Source organism: Eucyclogobius newberryi, unplaced genomic scaffold (assembly GCF_026437365.1).
Source record: "Eucyclogobius newberryi isolate DKJ021-1_F unplaced genomic scaffold, fEucNew1.0.hap1 SCAF_3, whole genome shotgun sequence".
In the NCBI taxonomy this organism is placed as follows: Eukaryota; Metazoa; Chordata; class Actinopteri; order Gobiiformes; family Gobiidae; genus Eucyclogobius; species Eucyclogobius newberryi.
Window position 1 is genome coordinate 24865486 of NW_027315945.1, and position 22412 is coordinate 24887897.

Sequence of the window (22412 nt, forward strand, 5' to 3'; positions counted from 1 at the left end):
ACTCTCTCATTGGCTCTCACTTATCATCGCGGCTCTTTCCACTTAGACTTCCATTTACTTCAAGCATTTTGACCTTGTGCTTGTGGTACACACAATTCAACATGTACATTTTTCTGTTGCATTTCTGTCTAGAATGATTATCAAATGCCTTTTTGGCTCTTATATATCTAATTCATATATCTACACACATACAGTATAAACCACGCAGTCCAAAAATATGGATTATAAGAAAATACAAATAGTTACAATTTATCCTAGACATTTTTAACTGGCCGAGCTACTTTTTCTCCTTTCAGTCACCTTATTTCAACCCTTATTCTGGTGATAATGTATTTAAAAAGCCTTAATGTACAGTAGAAATAATCCTTTCACTAGTCAATGAGTGTTCCAGTTATAAAAACGGCAAAACAAGCACTAGTTTTCAAAAGAGACAAGGGAGTAATGAACAAAGTCTGCAGTCAATGCTTACTTACTTACTTACTTACTTACAGTTTGCTCACAGACAAAGTGCAAATGAGCGAGTGCACTGACTACAACACACAAGTGCATAGACCGTCTGCTCTGATGACTGAGGCTTGAGGAACAGAACTCCACCTCCACCAGTCTGGCCCTGGCCGTGAGACCGAGGGGAGATGCTCAGTAGACGTGCAATTTTCCCTCCTTTCCTTTTTCGGTATGGAAAAGAAGGCAGCTGCTTTGTCTCGCTGCACTTTGTCCACTCGAAACAGAATTAGAAAGTGCGGCGCTGGCATTTTCTTGTGGAGTAATACACGAGACACAAGATTGGGTCCAAGAAAACGAGACGGGATATTGAGGCAATTTTTAATGTATTTTAAGTGATATTGTGGATTTCTTTGCTTTCTCAAGTGATGTACGGTAACTTATCTGCGTTTATCCCGTTTTTGTCCAACGGTGGGGGAAAAATGTCCTGTTGCATGAAATCTTGTCCCATTCCTACTCGCCACAGTTAATATTTAAGTGAAAACGATGGATTGAAACAAAGAAGTAAATGTATCATCAGTTAATTTTAAGTGAAGTATCAAATGTACATCTGATAGTCTCCATGGTGTTGTTATTCCTCTGCCTATTATTCAACTGTATGGCATTAAACTCTTCTATCTCCATGGAAAATAGCAGGTAGTGCCATCAGGCCAAGTTACAGGTCAGATCTGTGGCGAGGCGACCCTCCTCACAGTAAGAATGAGTCAAATTCTTTGAGGTATTTTTGAGCAATATACACTTGTAATTGAAACGGGTTTAATGCCATACTGTGGAATACATCTCCATGGAGACGAGCAGGGAGCAGACCCTCCCCCCACAACCACCCCTAGAAAAGTTACATAGTGCCCCTTTTATATAATACTGGAATGCTTGACTTGACATGAAATGGTGGATGAGTCAGCAAAGAACCCCAGAGACGGAAACGACTGTGTTCTGTCCTATTAATTATGAATAACATGCATCGCTCTGGAAGTCACTGTATGAGACCGTTTATTTTAAAAGCTTTAGTCATCTGAAGCAGACACTAATATTATCTTTATTTCTTTCAGGTGGAGCACTCCATTAACTATCTGGAGATTCAGGGGATTGCGTGTAATAAACCTACACAGGTATAAATCAACACACTGCATCAAAAGTCTTAAAACCGTCAGATTGTTAAATTGTGTTTTAATCAAACAAGAAAGATATCATTCAGTTCAAACACATATAAAATAAGTAACATCTATATGGTAAATAATTCTGCCATTATTTTATTAGTCTCATTAGAGATTATCTTATTAAACTATTATTTTTAGAACCGGAATACTATTTTTAAAGTTGTAAATTAAAGTTTTATTTTGTCTAGTCTAGCGTAAATGCATAATTTTGAATCTATTGAATCATCTAGCATTTTTCTGATTCTTATTCTGCTACTGTTGCAACACTGAAATCAAATAAGTGTCTCTCATACTAACTATAAATATTTGACATTTTTTGGTAATTATATTTTTATTATGATTTCAACGGATAACACAGAAAGAAACAGACAAACTTGCTAAAATGATAGATTATATAAATATACATTTTCTACTTTATCGCTATTTTAAGCTTTTTATTTCTGAAAAGCACCGTTGCTCCTTGTCATTGACCATAATGTACCTATTAAGTACGATAATCCTCTTCTAACCACACTGTTCCTGCAGCTGAACCTCTTCACCACTTTTCACTTCACGTCAGTCCATTACTTATCATGACGGATAGTTCTGGATTCTTAGTAAATAGCAGCTGGGATTATGATAATTTTGGCCTATGGAGAGGCCACATGTTACATCCGTATTTGCATAAGTAGCCTTCCAATGGAAAATGTCATTAAATCTTTTACTTTAGATAAGATGTAGGAAATATAATCAGGCTTTACCATTACAGTTTTACTCTGTGACATTTGAAGAAGGTTAGGCAGGTTAGGCTAATGGTTTGAGTTTGAGATGTATTTTCAAGTACTAAAACTTTATCTGTCTCACAGCTGTCAATAGAGTACGAGCGCGGATCCTTTTCGCTGAAACTGCTTTCCACAGACGAGGTCAATGAAGTTGTGGCACACATTGGAAACTGTATGCAGAGGATTTGTCCAGGTTTACCACCACTGTGAGTTCAAACTTAGTACGAATGAGAGGTGGGCAATATACAGAAATGTAGATAATTATGTGAAAATTGTTTTTAAGATATGATGTACATTGAATATTGATTTTGTTGTTTGTATTAAAAATTTTACTAAACAAGCTTATAGGAAAAAAAAGGGTATTAGGTGATAATTCGGCACGTTTCCGGTTAATTTGACATTTCACATTTTGTCTGATAATAAAACCTAAGCTAATTATGTTTAAAGACATAACACATAATACTGTCTGACTATGGTTATCGGGATACTCCAAATGATATCGAGATATACATTTTTGTCAATATTGCCCACCCTTAATACTAATTATACAGTATTTTTGCTGGTAACTTAATTGGATTGGATGAATTGGCTAGAAAATGATTTAGCTACCATGATTTTCAACTAAATTGCCAATTGGTTTAAAAAAAAAGTACAATAAAGTTGAGGTAGTAGAATTAAAAGCAATCAATCAAATGAGTTGTCTCTAGTTTGAATGTTTCTTCAACAGAAAAGTGATGAAGAAGCTGAGCATGGAGCCTCCGGACAGGCTGACCTCTTTACTAACACAGTGGGAAAACAACAAGCCCTCAGAACCTGGTCCATGTGGTATGAACAAACCCCCTCACTCTGATTTGTCTCGATGCATTTTGCTCCCTGAAGCGTCCTGACCTTAATATTGTGCTTTTATGCAGGTGGCTTTTCTCAAATGTACCGATGTGTCTGCGACAGGCTTGGATTGCCCTACAGAGAAGAGGTGCAATGGGTCAGTGTTGGTTGCACTGATATCATACACATCTTATGGCTGGTTAATTGTAGTAGCTAATGAACTTTTTTTGTTTCCTTTAGGATGTAGACACCATTTATCTAACACAAGATTCGAGAGAACTTAACCTGCAGGATTTCAACCATTTGGAAAACAGGTAAGCTCACATGAAAAACTGAATTCAGACTTTCAGACACACTCCAAAATCTGATTATTATCTGATTTCTAGACATACAAACCACAAAATCTGATGCGAGTAAACAGTGGGACCACAATCAGAAAGAAATCTGATAATTTTGCTGTTTGCATTTCATTTTGATAATGTTTGACTCATAAAATCTGATCTGATTTTGATTATGCATGTAACCACAGACATTGGGTAGATTTACATGGCCAGTAAAATCGGATATCTAAAATGATAAGATGACCCTTAAATTAAATCTGAATTTTGATCAGACATTACAACCAATGCAGTATTTGCTTATTAAATTGAAACGTTGAAAATCTTCTCAAATATGAAATCACTTTGCAGCCTGTGGTGGACTACAACTATAAAAGTAACCTTAGTAACCTTAGTAAGAGTGTTCAGTGTGCAACTACGTGTTTCCTTGAGTGGTGAAACTTGCTCACAGATGGTACCGTTCTACTTGTAGAGCACATTTACAACAGACTATTTCTGTGAGATTCGTTCCTCCTTTCATTAGATTTGTGTGTTAGCTGAAGCCCCAATAATGTTATGAATTATTCGATTTCAATTTGGATTTAAACAATCAGGATTATTGTTTTTTACATAATCAAACAGCCCTAGTTTACATGCACAAGATAAATATGATGATGAAAAGCATTTGGAGACATGCGTCGGTCAATGGATTTTAGAGTGGGAGTATAGTTGGAAGACAAAGTACATTTTAAAGTGACTCTTACAACCTTTGCACTTCTTTCATTTTGTCTTTGCCACATTAGTTTGTGCTTTTCGCATCATTTTCCTTGTGAACAATTAAAGAAATCAGATGCAACTGACTTTTCAATAATCTGATAACTCCAGAAATCAGATAATGATCAGATTTGTGCATGTGAACATAGTCTGTCTATATTTAGTGTTGAAATATACTGACACACAATATTGTTATAAAGTGATAAAGTACTAACCAAAAACTGAATTTTGTGCTCTTCCTCAGAGACCTCGTGGCCATAATTGCAGTGTTAGAGTTTAACCAGTGGTTTACCAAACTCTCCACCAAGGACTGTAAACTGGTCAGTCTGTTTTACACAATCATCATACTACTGCATATTCATAGTTTGTCATTTATAAGACCGTTGACGGTTTTGCAATTTCCAAATTCACCTCTTAAACTAAACATCCCTTTGGTCTTCATCTTTTAGCCTTTGTCATACCTTTCCTTGTCAGACTAAATAAAAAGCGGTTCCAGTCTTTCCACGACTTATTGCCTTAAACTCTGTATGCAAATCAACTGTTCTTCCTCTGCCTTTGTGCTCATGCTGTGTGTAAATGGAGGATCAGTGCAGTGTTCTTGTGTGATAAAATTGCTAATCCGCAGCAGACAAAGAGGCTCAGTGTCTCAGGCTGGTGCCCCCTGCAGATCTCCTTTCCCCACTCCGTCTGAAGGCTTTTCCCAGTCGCGCCAATTACCACACTGGACTTCACCGGTGCAAACAATTAAACGCTATTTGGTAACGAAAGGACACTTTTGAAATGAATATCTTGACCTTAAGCATGGAGCTGATTGTTGTTTTAAAGATGTGCCATATTGTGCATTTCAAAGACTCTTCACAAAACAATACCAGTCAATCAAGAATGGTTAAACATGATTTGGGAAAATTAATTTATAAATTAAAAACGTTTCTGAACTGATGAAAATGTGCATAAAACCTCATTTGTAATCTTCCAATCAAATTGTCTAAAGTTATTTCTATACTTCTTAACATTTGTATTTATTATTTACAATCCAACTTCAACCTCAACCATGACATTTACAAGCACAATTTGGCACATTTCTGGTGTATTTCAAAAATATAATCTGATAATTGCACACACAGACAGTTAATGTTAGGAAGTGTAATATATTTGCATCAAGCTTGCATCTTGGCAAACAGCCAGGCTCCATGTGCTTTGATTTGTTATGGCTCAGAGTTAGACATGGCAGTGAACTGGAGTAGTGAGACCGTTATACACAGTTCTCTGGACAAAGGCTTTAAGTAAGTCCGAAAGTGTCTGGAAAGATTGATTTTAGGAGGAAAACTGAAAAAGAAAGATGGCTTGACATTTTCCGGCTTTGGAAAAGAGTCTTGACTTTTCCACCTCCAGATGTAAGCTGCCTGATGTTCCAGACAAAACTATTGACTCACACAGTTCAACTGAGGAGCAGCCGTCGCATTTGCTTTCATGTTGCCACTAACATTTTGGTTAACGTTTATCTTTTCCATTACAGCTGATAACTGTATTGACTAGAGCAATAGACATAGTGTGTGGAATGTTTGGGCAATGTTTGGGTTTCATTTGTGAACACTAAATCAGGTTAATTCTGATTCAGGCTAAACTGAGCGTTGAAGACCAAATTCACAATAACAATACGTTTGTGCAGCCCCACTTTCCAATAGAACCAGTAAAATGGGGCTAACCGTAGCAACCCCGGGCTACGATTACAGCATAACCATCTCAAATCAAAGATAAGAAGTGTCTCTGGACTATGATAATTTGAGAGCCTCGATCGTTATTCTGCATATCTCCAGCTCAATCAGCCTGTTTGTGTGGCTCTAATCACCACGCATGGGACGGAATGACAGAGGAGGAGCCCATGAGCAGTGGACAACAGTGATAAGAGGGCTTCCAGATTGCTCTTTATTCAGAGTAAACGAAGCTTGCAGTGTCTTTTAGCTCAACATCAGAGCCATAAAAGCACAGCAGGAGTTCGTTTTGGAGAGACAAATCATGCAGTCTATCAATATGCAGCCAGTGTCTCTCTCCCACTCTCTGAGCTGTTGTAGTTTGAGTTGTAGTAGTTTTGCCTCAACTCTCATACAATAGTTGAGTAAATTATATTTTACACTTCTGTTGTTCCCCAAGGTAACGTTATTGTTTGATTGTGGACATTTGAGCAACGCAAAATTAATCATTATTGTATTGAAATTACAAATTGTAAATCAACAGCAGCAGTCGTTCATGTAAAATAGTGTTCGCTGCAAATGAGAAAAAAGTCTCTGGCTTTGGTATGTATTAAACCTGTATTATAAGTAGGATATATAAGGATTCAACCCATGTTTTTTCTTTTGCATTATACCACTGTATCAAACATAGATTATTATGAGACTGAAGAGCACTTTACCGCAACTCAAAACTCATTTAGCCTTACCTGTAGCATTATATTTTAAAACCAGTGCCTTCACAGTCTGAAAAACATTTGGGCAGCACTTTACCCTTGTCCGTTTCTCTATTTCATCCCTGACTAACCTCAAATCTCCCCTTCTGACATGATCTGTCCCAGCTCACTGCCCCACAAACATATTCCACTACTGTAAACACACAAACAACACTCGCTCTGTCCATTCTCCATTATGCCCCGTCTCTCTCTGTTCCCTTCTGCTGGAGATAACGTGATGGACAATGTGGACAATGTTGCCTGTCTTTTGTTGCCCTGTCACTGCTGGTTAGTTAGTGAGAGAGAGTTTCTCCTACAACGGAAATGCCAAATGCCAAGAATAACATACAGATGATCAGTAGAGTTCAGTTTTCTGTTATAAAAGCATCCTTCTGCAAAGTAGTTCTGCAACATTGTATATTTTTAACAGACTAAATGGTTGACAAATTGTAGTCCTTATCGTTTTTGGCCAACTAACACAAAAAATATCTGGATTATCGGGAAAGTAAGCACTGTACTGGATCCAACGAATGTATTTACATAGCTTTTTCTCACAAACTCATAACCGTCAGAGCCGTTTATTAAAAGAAAAGATGTGAAAGCTTAAAGTTAATGCTCAGTTAATGCGTATTTCCTTTGGAGTTACTTGTGTTTACAAAGCCAATATGGCAGCAGGTGGCGATTTAGCTTAATACAAAACTGTGACGACTAAATAAAACTATAAAATATAGGCTGACCTTTATGTTCTTCCTTTTATTTCATTTTTACCTAATTTTATTCATTTAATTTGGACCTTTGATTTAAATTTAGTTTAAATCGGAATTTACAACTGAACTAGTTTCATATGATATACTATTTTAAAAGTGCACTATGTAACTAACTTTAACCACCTGCTTGTTGATGTTATGGCTTTGCCTGGAATGGTCCAAAGTGCAACATTAAACTTATCTCCATGGAAATGATAAGATGACGCCACCGGACCAAGTTACAGGTCCACTCTGTGGAGGGGCGACCCGACTCAACAAATACAAAGAATACATGTCTCTCAAGCTTTAAACACCTGTAATTTAATCAATGCAATATCGACGAGTTTAATGTCACATTGTGGAACATTCCTGGCAAAGCAATAACAATAAACAATATCTCATCGCACACACGCACACTCACTCACTCACGCACAAACATATTGCACCTTTTTAAAATGCTTCATATCCATACTGCGCTGTCACTGTGAACTGGGTCAGCGAACACAGGGCATCTAAGCTGTTGAATATTTAATTTTGCCCAAAACGGAGTGCACCACGTTTCCCTTTCACTTCCTGCCGCTCAGCTTTGATTAGCATAAATGAACAGGCTCCCAGGGTATTTTCACTGTTTCAACCAGAGCACGTGTGGGACTCATTTAACCTAAAAGTATACCACTGAGTTTGCTCGTGACCTTGGATGTTTTCCACTGGAGCGCTGGCTGTTCCTGTTAAGTGGTGTTTTGGCCTCAGAGCAAATTTCGCTAATTAGAATATTTCTAAGCTACTGATAAAAGTAATGAACAAAACACTGTCACACATCGGCGAGGAGAGACTGAGAACATTAAACTGCTTTAATTTGAGTTTGAGAGGCATATTACTTGTATGCCCTATGTGTTTTACCATTCATAAACTACAAACCTATAGTCTTTGTAGGTTCAATTGACATGTAGTTTCTGTATTTTAAAGTCTGCAGATGTGTGTGAAGAGATCCTAAGAGTGGTATCAAGATCAAGTCGACTGGAAGAGTTGGTTCTGGACAATGCAGGACTGAAAACGTATGTAAATGTGAGCTTTTAATGTAGTTTTTGGTTACAGTAGTGTACCGTTACATGCCATTCCAAATTCATATACTATAAACAGGTACAAGGAGAATTATAAATGATTTACTAAGTTTAATTTTGTTGTATTGATCTTCATATGGGTTTAGTTTGATGCAGACTAAATGTATCATAATTGTCTGTCATAGATGTAAAGGTACAGACATGTTTTGTGCATGTAGCAGACATGTTTTGTGCACGCACGTAACAGACATGTTTTGTGCATGTAGCAGACATGTTTTGTGCACGCACGTAACGGACATGTTTTGTGCATGCTGTCTAACGCGTCCATCTCTCCATATCCAGAGATTTTGCCCAAAAGCTCGCTGCTGCCCTGGCGAGCAACCCCAGCTCAGGACTCACTACCATTAATCTTGCCAACAACCCCCTAGAGGACAGAGGTATGATGTACTCTTATCTGCTGCAGTGTTTTTATCTGCTCCGCGGTGCCGCTCTGGGCCGTGTTAGTCATGTTCCTCTCGACTCTGTGTGAATGCTGAGAAATCACGTAGTTGTGTTGGGACTGGAAATGAATATGGTAGATTGTTATTGCCAAGAAATTTGATTATTTAAAGTAAAAACTGATGTAATGATGAAGTTTGCTTTGTAAATTTTATGGCAGTCTGTCCCTGGCATGAAATTAAAATGGTCAGTGTTTGCGTATTGAGTCAACTGCAGGCCCCTGTATAGAGAATGAACAAGGCCCTCAATTTAATAAAAAATGAAATACAAAAAAGTAATTATAATGTTTGTGTTTATCCTTTTTTGCTGCAGGTATCTCATCTTTAGGTGCTCAGTTTGCCAAACTCCAAATGGGACTAAAACATTTGAACTTTTCTAAGGCCTCACTATCACCCAAAGGTAATGTAATGAAATATGATGTGCATTGATTGCTTTTAATTCATCGTTAAATATGTGACGGTTTGAGGTTACGCTGAGTAGATGTTTGAGGAGTGTCTATAGTTCTAGTTCTATAGTCAATTTTTGTCTCTAGACACCACTAACTGTCTGTAGGGACTCTTTGTGAACAGAGGTCTATCTGTTAATCTAAAAGCGGCTCTGCACTCCAAAGTCCACAGCTGCAGTGCCTAAAATGAGCTCACTGCATTATAAGGTCAATCTCTAATCCATACTTGAAAAGCCCACAACCGAACACTGTTCTAAGGGCATTATGCCAAGCTGAATCGAGTTGTTCCTGGGGTTCTCCTCTAAAATCAGTAGTTTGACTCTAATTTAGCGCTATTCACTTTGAACTTATAGAGTGACTTTATTTCAGTCTAATTTCAGTCAAGCGTTTCCTCACATGTCTTGGTGCGGTCAGGCCAAATCAGAGCTGTAGGAGAGCTGCATGTGATTGCCATGTGAAAGACTGGTTGAGTGATCACACATTCCTTTTCAACCCTTTAAGCAATTAAGTCGGCTATATTTACAAACTCAATTTGGTTTTAAGCTGGGTCAAAATGTTCAGATGTGTAAATTGTAAAACCACCGTACTATATATACAATAGGCCCAAAAATGCATATAGAAGCACGTATACTACATTTCAAGGATTAACCTGTCTGCATTATACATTTTGAAATCAAATCATCTGAAAATAATAACATTTCATTCTCATTTTGGTGTATATATAAATGTATATTTGATTTGTCTTATGAGATTTGAACAGCGTGTCATTTATTTACGCATACAATCCCATAAGTCTTACCACTTTATAATGATCAAATTCAACGAAGGCAATTGCATTTCTGTATATATTTTTCCAACATTTAACACAACAATACCCATATGGTGGTTTAGAATTACATTTACTTTAATTTGTTCTGATAGTGACCCGGCTTGTTTTCAGCCACTTCATTTCCTCAGCTATTTCCTTCACTATTCTGTCAAAACACGGGCTGGAGATCTGAGGCTGGTGATAGCGCTGACTCTGCCTCTGTGTGTTTGTGTTCCAGGGGTGAACAGCCTTTGCCAGTCCCTCAGTGCCAACCCGTCCATCCCCGGCAGCCTGCTCCATCTGGATCTCTCAGGGAACATCCTCAGAGGGGACGACATGCAGGTAACAGAGCTGCACAGATCTGTCCAATCAAATGACTGTTGATATTATTGACTTTTAATTTATTAGTCGGTAATCTTACAATCAGCATTTTTTCGCAAAGACTAAGAATTATTGAATGGACTTTACAGTACTTGATCTTTATTACTTTTTGTTAAAGACAACTTAATTTTACTCGATACACAACGCACTGTATGTGTAAAATACTGTATATGACATCGTGACATTTCCTCTACATGTTAAGTGGCATTTAAGTGGATCTTTAAAGAACCATGGGACAATTTTATCCAACCAAAGATCTTATCGGATGAAAACGATGTGTGCAAACTGTTGCCTCTGACTATCAGACAATTGTTTCTTTTTCCGGCCTCAAGAAATCTTCAGACAGCATATTATTTTGTATTAATTGGGTTAAAAAATACTCTTGAAGATGTAGAAATAATAGTTTGTCTAATAAACTTAAAATCTAACCCTAATCTGATAATTTGTCAACTGAATAATCATGCAACAGCTCTGGCGGTCTGGTTTATAATGATGGTCCAATTGATTAGAGCAGAACATGTCAGCGTTTATGTGGGGCGAGACCTGCTGGCTCATTACTAATCATTGGACATGCTGCACTATAGGAGGCTATTGACTTTTGAGAACTTGGATACAGAGAATACGCTGGTGCCACACCCGTCAGACTGCAGTTCACAATGGCTTTACTTTATTTTCATGGGTGGGTAAGGCAATATTATGATATGACCTTTTTCAGTAGGGGTGCGTTGACAATAGTCATTATTTGGTCCTAAACTAAGCCCATTTTAGTCGAGATGTGGACTTGGGTTGTCCTTGTTATGTCTTGTTTTAGTCCAGGTTTAGTCTCGAGTTTAGTCCTGAGTTTAGTCCCAATTTTGATGTGGTAAATGTGCAAATGTGAACTCACCCTAAAACTTTTCTTTATTGATGCACCTGCTGGTACGGTTTTGGTGACATATTTTCTATTAGAGCATCAAAAGCAGAACCATTGAGCAGAATTGTGACGTTGTATCACCCAACTCTTATGATAGGTAGGCCTAGTTCACACATACCCCATGGACTACCAGTATTACATCGTAGTGAAAGTCAAAGAAAGAAAGAAAGGAAGTTGAGCATTAATAATGTTCGATAATTCAAAATAAAAGCGCGTGCTTGTGTGTTTGTGTTTTTCAGCATTTTTACCATTTCCTGGCTCAACCCAACAGCTTGTCAACTCTTGATTTATCCAACACTGACTGCTCCTTGGATCAGGTAATGCATAAAGCATATTTATTACTGTCAACCAGCATAATTGATCGCTTGTACTGTAGCAGCCCATCATCATTTGGTTTTTCAACTCAGAATTGTAGATCAGCTGACTTCTCAAGATAGATGCATGGTTTAATATATTATACTGTATGTGTTGCAACAAATGTAATTCAATTATAAGCTCCATGTCCCTGTGCACTGTGAGCAAAGTGGCCTGAATACTCTATGTGATGTATTGATTTGGGCCATGCGAGCCAAATCCATGCATTGATCGCTTTTGAGATGTATCCAGCTGTCAGCCTGTCACTGACGATATTGATTAACGTTCAATCATATTTAAATGCACTAGCGCAGGTTTGTGTTTGTGTGTGTTGCCAGGTTTGCTCCGCTTTGCTGCGAGGATCAGCCCAACATCTCTCGGTGCTCAATGTGTCAAAAAGTGTCTTCCCCCACAGGTATGGCAACGTCACCCTGGTTAAATATATACAGTACTTAAGTGCATGCAGGATGGATTGGAGTCTCCTGCCATCTCCGGCCTGAATATATTTATCATGAGGAAGATTAGTATGCATATGGGATAATTTAGCGCAAGGTGAACCAATTGCACACCTGTTTGTAGAGACAACTTATTATAATCTTACAACAAAACGAAATTTAGGACATAAATCTTCTTTCGATACAACTCCTTATACCTCAAGTTGCTTTCCATTATATTTTAACAATACTTAATCAGCTCAATGTTTATAGATAAAAGTGCATTGTAATTGTTGAGCCTTGGGAACAGTAAGTGTGCCACCTACTGGTAAAGTGTATAGTGAAGGTAGGAACATTTTCAATTGAATGAGATCAAAGTTACATGATAATTATCCTGTACATCATATTTGGGAATAAATCATGTGCCATCTGCTTGTAATAGATTTTAAAGCAAAATTTTGGTTACTTTTGACCGCCTAATTATTGTAAATTTAAACATTTCCATACATTTTTTTTCATTTTGTATTATACATGCAAACAAACAGAGCAAGGACCTGAGAGTGAAAGACAAACTCTATAATTGGCTTGTCTAATTGATATGCAACAAGGTTAAGACTATATTTCTGTTCCCTCTCTTTTCCAGGAAAGGCAAAGAGGTGCCTCCGTCGTTCAAGCACTTCTTCAGCAGTGCCATATCTCTCAGTTCTGTCAATGTGTCAGGAACCAAGCTGCCTCCAGAAGCCCTCAAGTGAGAAACCGCTCTTGCATATGTTGCCAATAATTGCTAGTCTCAAAATAATTAGCATTTTGGAAGTTCATGAGGAATTTTTCTTGTCTTTTAGAGCGCTGCTTTTAGGGCTGGCCAGTAATGTCAATGTCATAGATGTCTCTCTAGACCTCAGCTGCTGCGAAGTAAGTCAATCCCAACTTAAGATGAATCTGATTGAAATGTTTTAGTATTTTATTACATTAAGACCTAAATTATGTTATGGGCTACAACTATTATTATGATTATTTTGCCAGTAGATTAATTTAGTGATTATTATTTCGATTAATCAATTTGTTTTTTAAGAACCAAAAAATATTTGTCTAAAATTTGACCCAGATGAAGCTAATTCAATGCCACTTGAGGACAATCCTGATGGAGTATACACAGACAAAATGGGATTTTGACCAAAAACATTTCATTTGACATGTTTTCTTTTTGACTTGCTTTCTATGCCTCTTCTCTCAGATCATGCCATGTTTTGGAGTCTGTATAGTCCAGATTAAACATTTGATTACTAAATTAGTTGAGGATTTTTACAATAACCAAGTGATTAGTGAGTTTTTCAGCCCTATCTGCTCTTATACACAAATACCCCTTATACTTGTACTGTAGGTGACTACCGACGCATGCTAGCCAGCGTGTGTGGGTGTGGTTTTAGAAGTTAAATGTAATATAATACAATTAGCACTTGGGATCCTCTCCAAGTCAATTTGACAGGCCACTGACACCGCTAAGAGCTTGTTTATTAATGGAGAAGGAGTTGGCAGGATAAAAGAGAGAGATAGGGGGAATTAAAGAGAAAACCATCTTTAATTGTTCCTTCACTGCTCACCCTCAAACATGCACGCGGCATCTCCATCTCCGCCCCGCACTCCAACTGAATACCACAGCTTGTTATGCATTCAATGGGATTGCTAAAGATAGCACATGAATACAAATTGGACAGGAAAACCAGCCCCAGATTTCACATAGACATCTTCCAAGTTTATTGAATAGAAAACCGCTCCACGTGGCCTGCCACAGCATCGCCATGAGGGCCGCGTCCTCCCTATTGCTTCATACAAATGTTAGTTTCCTGGTAAATGCATGTTTGTGTATGCTCATTAAGCATCTGTGTTTACTGTCTATAATTGCGGTCTTGGCCCTCACTTCCTGTTTTTTACCCACAATGCCCCTGTAAGCTTGGCCATTGTGTAAGTACTAAGCCCCTTGCTCTAAATAATTAACACGTCATTCACTCATTCATTATTCTTTCTTGCTCTGGCAGATGCTTAATTATCCATTGGTCATTTTTCCATCTAGTTTTATAGGTTTATACTCTCACTCCATTGCCATTTAGTTACGTAGTTGGATACAGTATATTCAATCTATTGCATGTTCATGATCATTTCATATGGTTCTAAATCTTTGCTCTATTACTTGTGAGTGAAGTTATAGTACTAAATGTGTAATTGAACTATTATTTATATATATATATATATATATATATATATATATATATATATATATATATATATATATATATATATATAATTTTTTTTTTTTTTTTTTTTACTTCTTTGTCCTTAGTTGCGGTCTGGAGGCTCTCAGATCCTTGAAAGTTGCATTGCAGAAATTCCAAATATCTCCAGCCTGGATATTTCTGATAATGGTGACTAAACTCATGATGCCCTGTTTAATTCTACTTAAAAGTTGTCAGTAGAACTTATCTTGCTGTTTTCTTGTGTGATCCAGGCCTAGACTCAGACCTGTCCACTCTTCTCATCTGGTTGGCTAAGAATCGCTCCATCAGGCACTTGTCTTTGGGAAAGAACTTCAACAATATCAAATCTAAGTACGCGATCGACTCTTGAATACATGGTGAATGCAATAATCTGTATAATTTTAAGAGTTTTGTTTCTTTCTTCTCTTTACAGAAACTTGGCACCAGTGCTGGATAGTCTGGTACACATGATTCAGGAGGAGGAGTCTGTGAGTGTTTTTGAATTCACTTATTTTCTGCCATAACATTTCTATGAGACTTATAAGTAGGCTATATCTTCAGTGCGAGCAGCGTCAAATATGTTTAAACAACTTTAACAATGACTTTTGGCACTACTTTTCTACAAGGCCACGCTTTGTTTGATATATAATACAATAATGAGCCAATATAGTTTATAAAGATATTATATGCTTTCTCAAAATAATCTGTATTTCATATCACTGAAACCTTCATCTTTATACCGTGGTCTTGTGGTATCTATTGTCTCTCTTTAACCTCAGTTCATTTGCTGTTTTTATCAGCGTCTTCTGTGACACTGTCTCCTGGTGCATGGCCTTCCTCTTTCCCCCGTAGGATTAAAATGGCTAAATTGATAATCCCATTGAACCTCTCTGTGCCGGATTGGTCTCTGGATGCTTGTCTTTTATCTGTGTGTGAGCTGGTTATCAGCCTGTGCAGACGCAAAGACCCAGTGGACGTGAAGAGAGAGGGAAAGTTGATGGATTGCTTCAGACATGTTCATGTGCCGACAGATGTTAAAAGGCAAAAGCAAAACAGATCAAGTCAGAAGAATCAAAATGAAATCCAGTGTAGGGCTGATAACAATCTAAAATGGGAAGTAATGTCTCTAATGAGGCCAAGCTTATTTAGATTCAAATGTCTGTGTTTTCAACACAAGAAAAAAACTTTGGTATTCAAAATGTTCATGATTAGATAAAAGCATGTATGCCCATATCTATTTGAGTATTTCTTATTATGACTTTATGATTAATAATATCTAATTGTTCTGTCCCACCCCCAGTCCCTCACCTCTCTGTCTCTAGCAGACTCCAGACTTAAAAGTGACCTGACCATTGTGCTGAATGCCCTGGGCAGCAACACCTCGCTCACCAGGCTGGACATCGGTGGAAACGCCATGGGCGACATGGGAGCCAAGATGTTAGCAAAGGCTCTGCAAATCAACTCAAAACTCAGGTGAAAACGTTATCTACATTTCAGCAGCTGTTAAATCTCAAATCATATCACTCAAACTGAAATGCTTACATGACTATTTCTGTACAGGGCTGTGATGTGGGACAGGAACAACACCAGCCCTCAGGGTCTACAGGATGTAGCAGCTGCTTTAGAAAAGTAAGTTCTACTGCCCAAATAGTTTATGAACATCATTTTGATATCCCAGTTTTACTTTAATGTTCAAGTCCTAAAATGCAGACATAATTGCAAGTGTGAGTATTGTAGTGTACAATACAAGCATCAGGAAACCTTGAGGTGTGTTTCATTATTAAAAGAGAGGAGCAGATGAGAGGAGGACACAGTGATAGAGAGACTACAACAACAAAGAGGAAAAATGAAAAGGAACGCTGACAAAGGCAGAGGCCACAAGCACTGACTGACTGATAATATTTTTGATGATTCCTATCTGTCAGTTTGGTTTGTGGGAAATGACACGAGCGTCGAGCTGAATTGGTTTCCAGGACTCATCTGTACGTGCACCTTTCTCATCTTCTGTTTATCATAGGAACATATTCTACTTATATTGTAATATTGAATGAGCAGTTTTCATTTCTTTTGCTACTTGTTTCTGAAAATGATTGTCACACAGTCAAACTGCTCTTTCATTTTATTATTCATCAATTCATTTCTTGAAAATGTTTCCATATTATCCCCACTGCAGTATAATGTGGTGATATTTGAATAGGTTTCAACATGTAATATATACAAAATCTTAACCTACCGTCAACACCTCCTCAGCCGTCTCATAAATATGTATTAAGTGTGGAGACCTCTATTTCAACTGCTGTAACCTTTGTAATACACGGATCTGAAAGCCGAAACCAAGAATGAAGGAATAAAATCAACTGCTAAACACCTGAATCTATGGAATACAATTATAAATGTTTGTAAAATGCCAAATTGCGAGGATTACAAAGGGCTGTGTTTATCGTTTTAATATTCTGTCTTTAATCTTGCAGAAACTTCACAATACGATTCATGCCCATCCCCATCATCGATGCCTCCCAGGCTTTGAAGGCTAATCCAGAGAAGACTGAGGACGCCCTACTAAAGGTGTGTTAGCTTTAGCCTCAGTCCTTCTGATGTCTCAAGCCACACATCATTTACCATGGCTTTTCTTGGCTAGAAAATAGATTTCAATGACATTATTTCTTTGTTTCCCCTTAGATTGAAAATTATCTGTACAGGAACCATGAAACCAGGAAATACTTACAAGAACAGGCCTATCGGCTTCAGCAGGGCATTGTGACCACAACCACACAAACGGTTTGTTTGCAAATATTAGTTAAGGATTACTTTAATAAGCTTGAATAAATGAAGCAATACAGATTAATTAACCATAGTATTTTTCTAATTAGGTTATTGACAGAATATGTGTAAAGGTTCAAGACCATTTGAACTCTTTGAAAAACTCTGAAGCAGACACAATCGTGGAGGATGTGAAATTTGCTGAAAACCTCATTAAGGATGCAAGAAATTCAAAAACTGTAAGCAAGATATACATAGTATATTGGATATATACAGTATACATTTTGTCATGTTATATCTGCACGTTTACTGTGAATAATATTTTTATTTGTGTCTCTGTAGCTGCTCCCCAACCTGTACCACTTGAGCCTGTCTTCGCGTGAGGAGGTCAACAGCTCCTCGATGGGGCCCATTCAGGAGAAACTAGAGTCTATGGCCGGAGAAGTCACCACAGTTATGGACCAACAGCTTCAGGTCAGAAATTGTATCAACTCAAAATCCACAATATTATAACCCATTTAAATGAAATACATTGTACAGACCTTGTTGGAGTCTATGGTGGATGCAGCCGAGCGCCTGTGTCCACATGTGATGAAGAAGAGTAACCTTCGGGGGGAACTGTTGAAAGCTAGTTCATCCAAAATGCTTGTGCCCAAGAGTTTTGTCACTAAAACTCTCCTAGAGCAGTCAGGGGTCGACATCATCAATAAAATCAGGTGAGAAACGTGTACTTGTAAATACTAACGGCAGTAGTTTTATTTGGATAATCACGATGATATCCTCTTTGTATTTAGTGAGGTGAAGTTGAGTTTGGCGTCTTTCTTGTCGGATCGTATTGTGGATGAGATTTTAGAAGCGCTTTCTACATCCCAACATACACTGGTAAATATAAGAAAACAAGTTAAAATTGTGTTGTGTACATTCTAAATCCGATGTATTAGACTTGTTTTTCTGTTTTTCCCAGGCAGACCATCTGGTGCGGCGAGGTCGTCCTTTGATGCAGCAGGAGTCTGTGGACCTCGACGTCCCAGAGGAGAAGATCCCTAAACGGGCCTCCACTGAGATTTTGGAAGGAGAACGACTGGATGACTTGGAAACCTGCATGGTAAGTTATGGGCAAGGGGTTTTATGAGATTTGAAAATTTGGTGGAAAAAAGTCACAGCATCGATTTTTTAAAAGGTTTTTGTTTTTCAAATTGGATCATTAGATTTTGTGCTTTAAATATTTACTTGGACTTACTTCTTTTCTCACTTGTATGATTATGCCTTTTTCTATTTTATTTTTCTTTACTTTTCTTTTCTACACTTGCTCTTTGCTCCTTGGAGACTCTTTGCTGTACCAGTGTAAGTAATCTTGCACTGCCGCAAATTCCCTTCAACTCCACTGCTTTTCTCGCTGTGTCTGCTTCACTTACTTTGTGCTGGGCAATATTTACATTTTATCTCACCTGTAGCTAAAAGTATAAAGTATGAGGCTTTTAGCTGCCCATTAATGTTCTTTGGGTCATGGCCACACATCACAGCTTTTGATTTGAGTTGCCTTGTCTCTCATAACATTAGCAGAACAACAAGTACAAAATAGGATCTTTTTTAGAACTATATAAACATTCATAGCTAGAAACATACTTTTCAAATCAAAATTGTTCTTATTTTTTTCAGATGACTCCCAAATCCAAGAGGAAAAGCATCCATAGTAGAATGCTTCGGCCAGTGTCACGTGCCTTTGGTAAGTCAGACCCAATTAGCTGATTATGTTAGGTTGTCGAATTATTTCTAAGCATACAATTTCATAATGGTTACACTTATTTTAATGGTTTATGCTGTTTTTTTTCCTCCAGAGATGGAGTTTGACCTGGACAAAGCTTTGGAGGATGTTCCCGTTCATGTAGAAGACTCTGCAGTGTCTCAGGCTGCGTCCGCTCCTGCCTCGTCCAAACAGGAGCAGAGGTCTTCAGGGGGAATGATAACCCTGCCATCTGAGGAGGAGAAGAAACTACAACACTTCACCAAACTACGGCCACGCAGGAACAAGAAAACACACTCCAGCAAAGTACCAGTATGTAAAAAAAAGAAAGAAAAGGAACAAAGAAATGTACAGCATTTTACCCAAATTTAAAAATGTTGTTTTGCAGGCATTCAGCAGTACTCCATCTCAGGACGGCGAGCAGAACGGGCTTATGGGACGGGTGGATGAAGGCGTTGAGGAGTTCTTCTCTAAAAAGATCACCAAAATGGAATCAAAGTAAGTTTTATTTCAACTATAATATAGTTATCAGTTGTTATTTACTAATTTGACCAACTGTTTTGTCTCAGACGTTCCTCAAGGGGTTCAGAATCTCACGATGGAGAGAAGAAAAAGAAGGGAGGTTTTCTGAACCTAATCAAGCGCTCTTCTAAAGACAAACCGGACAAATCGGACAAGTCGGAGAAGAACCATCCTGCTCCTATACCCACCACTACGTCTTCTTCCAGCATCCCTGAGGAGCCTTCTTCACCAAAAGTGGCCCTAAAGAGCCCAGCACATGAGCCAAAGTCCCGGTATTGACCATATGTATATGTGTCTTCATTTGAACTGTTTTCATCAGGATTTGGCCATAATCATAATCATAACTGTAATCCAGTTTAAGTAAGATCTGTTTCTCTTCCAGGGACGCCTCAAGTCGCTCGCAGCCCACAGACTACAGCAGCAGCTCGGACAGATCAGATGACTTAAGGACCCCAGACTCAATGGATGAGCCGTGGGAGGGGTTGGACGGGCGAGGCAGTCCCCAGGGAGGAAAGAGGCATCCTGGAGTACAGATGATCGGTACTGGGCTCCTGGCTGAGATGAAGGCCAAACACGAGAGGAGAGTTCATAAGGTAAAGACTTGAGTAAGGAGTTGGTTCATGAAATGTAAAGAGTTTGCTCAACTGTAAAAAGAAGAGTATTTTATTAAATTAAAGTTGTTTTTATCCCTGGACAACAACATATTTGTCTGTACCAAATTATAAGTGGAACAGTTTGTGGTGAGCAATGAAGTGAAAGAACAGGTATTCAAACAGAACAGCAGGTATTCATTTTCCACTGGAAGGTCTGTTTTGTCGAGTGATTTTTGACGTCAGGGGGAGGGGGGCCTGTCCTCAACTCTTCAATGAAAACACACACTTATGTAATATCAAAGACTGCATTGATGTGTGAGAGAGATCATACTGCAATATGCTGTTACAGAAGGTTAGCAGGTTTGCAGTAGCACTAAGTAAAGTCATTGCGCCGAAACGCTTATTACAGAACAATAGTCTCTCATTCTTGATGCTTATACAATGGCGCCCTCTGCTGGGCTATACTTGGAACGACATGGTATCATTTTGGTTAGAGGAGTTTGCAGCTGTATGGGAAACATATGGATTAAGTAGTGTTTATCTTTATGTTGAGTACGCGCACTCCCCATGCGAACTGATACGACACACACGTGCGTTTGTTTATCAGCACAACGGATCACATCTCATCGCTCGTCTCCCGTAGATTTTCATTTTCTTCTGAGTCAGCTCGAACAGTCTTTCTCCGTCTTCATTTTGTCCCGTACACTGAGGGAACTATATTATGATAGATCAATGCGCTTAGACACGTGGAAACGTGGGGACGAGCCGCACGCGGCTGCAGGTGAGCGATAGGTGCGTTTTATGATTGATACGTGGCAGGACTAATCGGCAGTCCACGCCACGAGGAAATAAGACTCAGATTTGGGCCATAACAATTGTCCATTCAACCTTTTAAGATGGTAATTGCATTGGCAAATCTTATTTTAAGATTGTACAATTATAATTATGTTATATTATATTGAAAAGTATACCTGATAATGTTATTTCAGAAGATATTGTTCTTTAAATCATACTTCTATTCTATATAACTTGCATATATATGTTAAATCATTCAAAAAAGTACCAATCTTTGTGAGCTAAAAAATTTGGTGACCACTGTAGACAAAGTAATGAAGCTAGCGTAAATTTAGCCTGGAAGACCTAACTCCACCCAATCTATATCCACTGCTACACCAGGGCCACCTGCTCTCCAGCCTCAATCAATGCACCCAAGTTACTCCTCCCCGTGGCACGGCGCACCTCCTCTGCTTCCAATCAGAGCACAGTCTGCCCCATTTAAACACTCATGCAGTTTCAGTCTGTGCTGTGACCCACCACCTCCCCTTCTCCTCTTACATCGTCCTCTTCATCCTCTCTACCCTCTTCCTCATATCTACCACCACCAGTCTCCAGGCCCCTGGGGGAGACATCTAATACAATTCTTCTGCCGGGGTCTGAGCGCCAAATAACCCATGTAATAAAGCTTGCTAAATGCTTCTTTCTGTTTATGTCTGAGTCTCTCCGGGGTGAAATAAGATCTTATTGGAGCCAAACAGGTGGCGGACCAAACAAGTTGTGCAGTTCACATTTAGTTAAAGTTTTACCATTTTATTAAAATTACTCTTAATATGTCCAAAGCCAATTCTGACATTGTCTGTTATCTGTAGTGAAGGCACATCATAAGGAAATTCAAATGTTTTCTCTGTTACTTTCCACAGTCTTCCAGCCCAGACAGACCTGAAAACAATACAGCAGGTAACTTTTCATTTTAATCTTAAAATCCACTTAGTTTAAATTTAGTTTTGATATCAACAACACAATCTTATGTTTGCTTACAGCTAAGCCACCAACCCCCACTCCTGAAAACAGATCTCCCAGCAGCCCCATGAGTAAACCTGACTTTTTCACAGTCTCTTTAGAAAAGATGCAAACTCATGGTGAAAACAAGCCTGATACGGCTCCTCGTGTCCGGGCTGCCTCCTCGTCTGGACCTCCTGGAGGACCAGTTAATCCCAAACCGCTGGTCCCATCGGGGGCTAAGCCTGTTCTGGCTGCTCGACCCACCATACCACAGAAGCCAAGGACCACCAGTACCAGCAAGAGCATAGGTATACACTTTAGGGGTGTTGACGCCTTCTGTTCTG

The 22412-nt window shown here is 38.5% G+C and overlaps 1 protein-coding gene across 3 annotated transcripts in view; it reads left to right on the plus strand.

Moving 5' to 3' along the window:
- LOC140374447 (F-actin-uncapping protein LRRC16A-like) overlaps positions 1–22412 on the plus strand; it is a 49523-nt gene that overhangs the window by 23482 nt on the left and 3629 nt on the right. The window contains exons 4-37 of one of the 3 annotated variants that reach the window (XM_072461341.1): positions 1551–1610; positions 2504–2625; positions 3147–3244; positions 3331–3401; positions 3485–3558; positions 4580–4655; positions 8491–8579; positions 8928–9022; positions 9396–9482; positions 10575–10678; positions 11870–11947; positions 12323–12399; positions 13062–13166; positions 13261–13330; positions 14757–14838; positions 14922–15021; positions 15104–15158; positions 15971–16143; positions 16231–16299; positions 17142–17235; positions 17350–17448; positions 17541–17669; positions 17773–17904; positions 17971–18146; positions 18225–18312; positions 18395–18535; positions 18757–18774; positions 19090–19156; positions 19269–19486; positions 19563–19672; positions 19744–19968; positions 20079–20289; positions 21987–22023; positions 22107–22376. In XM_072461341.1, coding sequence (XP_072317442.1) covers positions 1551–1610; positions 2504–2625; positions 3147–3244; positions 3331–3401; positions 3485–3558; positions 4580–4655; positions 8491–8579; positions 8928–9022; positions 9396–9482; positions 10575–10678; positions 11870–11947; positions 12323–12399; positions 13062–13166; positions 13261–13330; positions 14757–14838; positions 14922–15021; positions 15104–15158; positions 15971–16143; positions 16231–16299; positions 17142–17235; positions 17350–17448; positions 17541–17669; positions 17773–17904; positions 17971–18146; positions 18225–18312; positions 18395–18535; positions 18757–18774; positions 19090–19156; positions 19269–19486; positions 19563–19672; positions 19744–19968; positions 20079–20289; positions 21987–22023; positions 22107–22376 — 3700 coding nt within the window. The remainder of the gene's footprint in view (positions 1–1550; positions 1611–2503; positions 2626–3146; positions 3245–3330; positions 3402–3484; positions 3559–4579; positions 4656–8490; positions 8580–8927; positions 9023–9395; positions 9483–10574; positions 10679–11869; positions 11948–12322; positions 12400–13061; positions 13167–13260; positions 13331–14756; positions 14839–14921; positions 15022–15103; positions 15159–15970; positions 16144–16230; positions 16300–17141; positions 17236–17349; positions 17449–17540; positions 17670–17772; positions 17905–17970; positions 18147–18224; positions 18313–18394; positions 18536–18756; positions 18775–19089; positions 19157–19268; positions 19487–19562; positions 19673–19743; positions 19969–20078; positions 20290–21986; positions 22024–22106; positions 22377–22412) is intronic. The other 2 variants (XM_072461343.1, XM_072461342.1) reach the window with 2 other exon arrangements.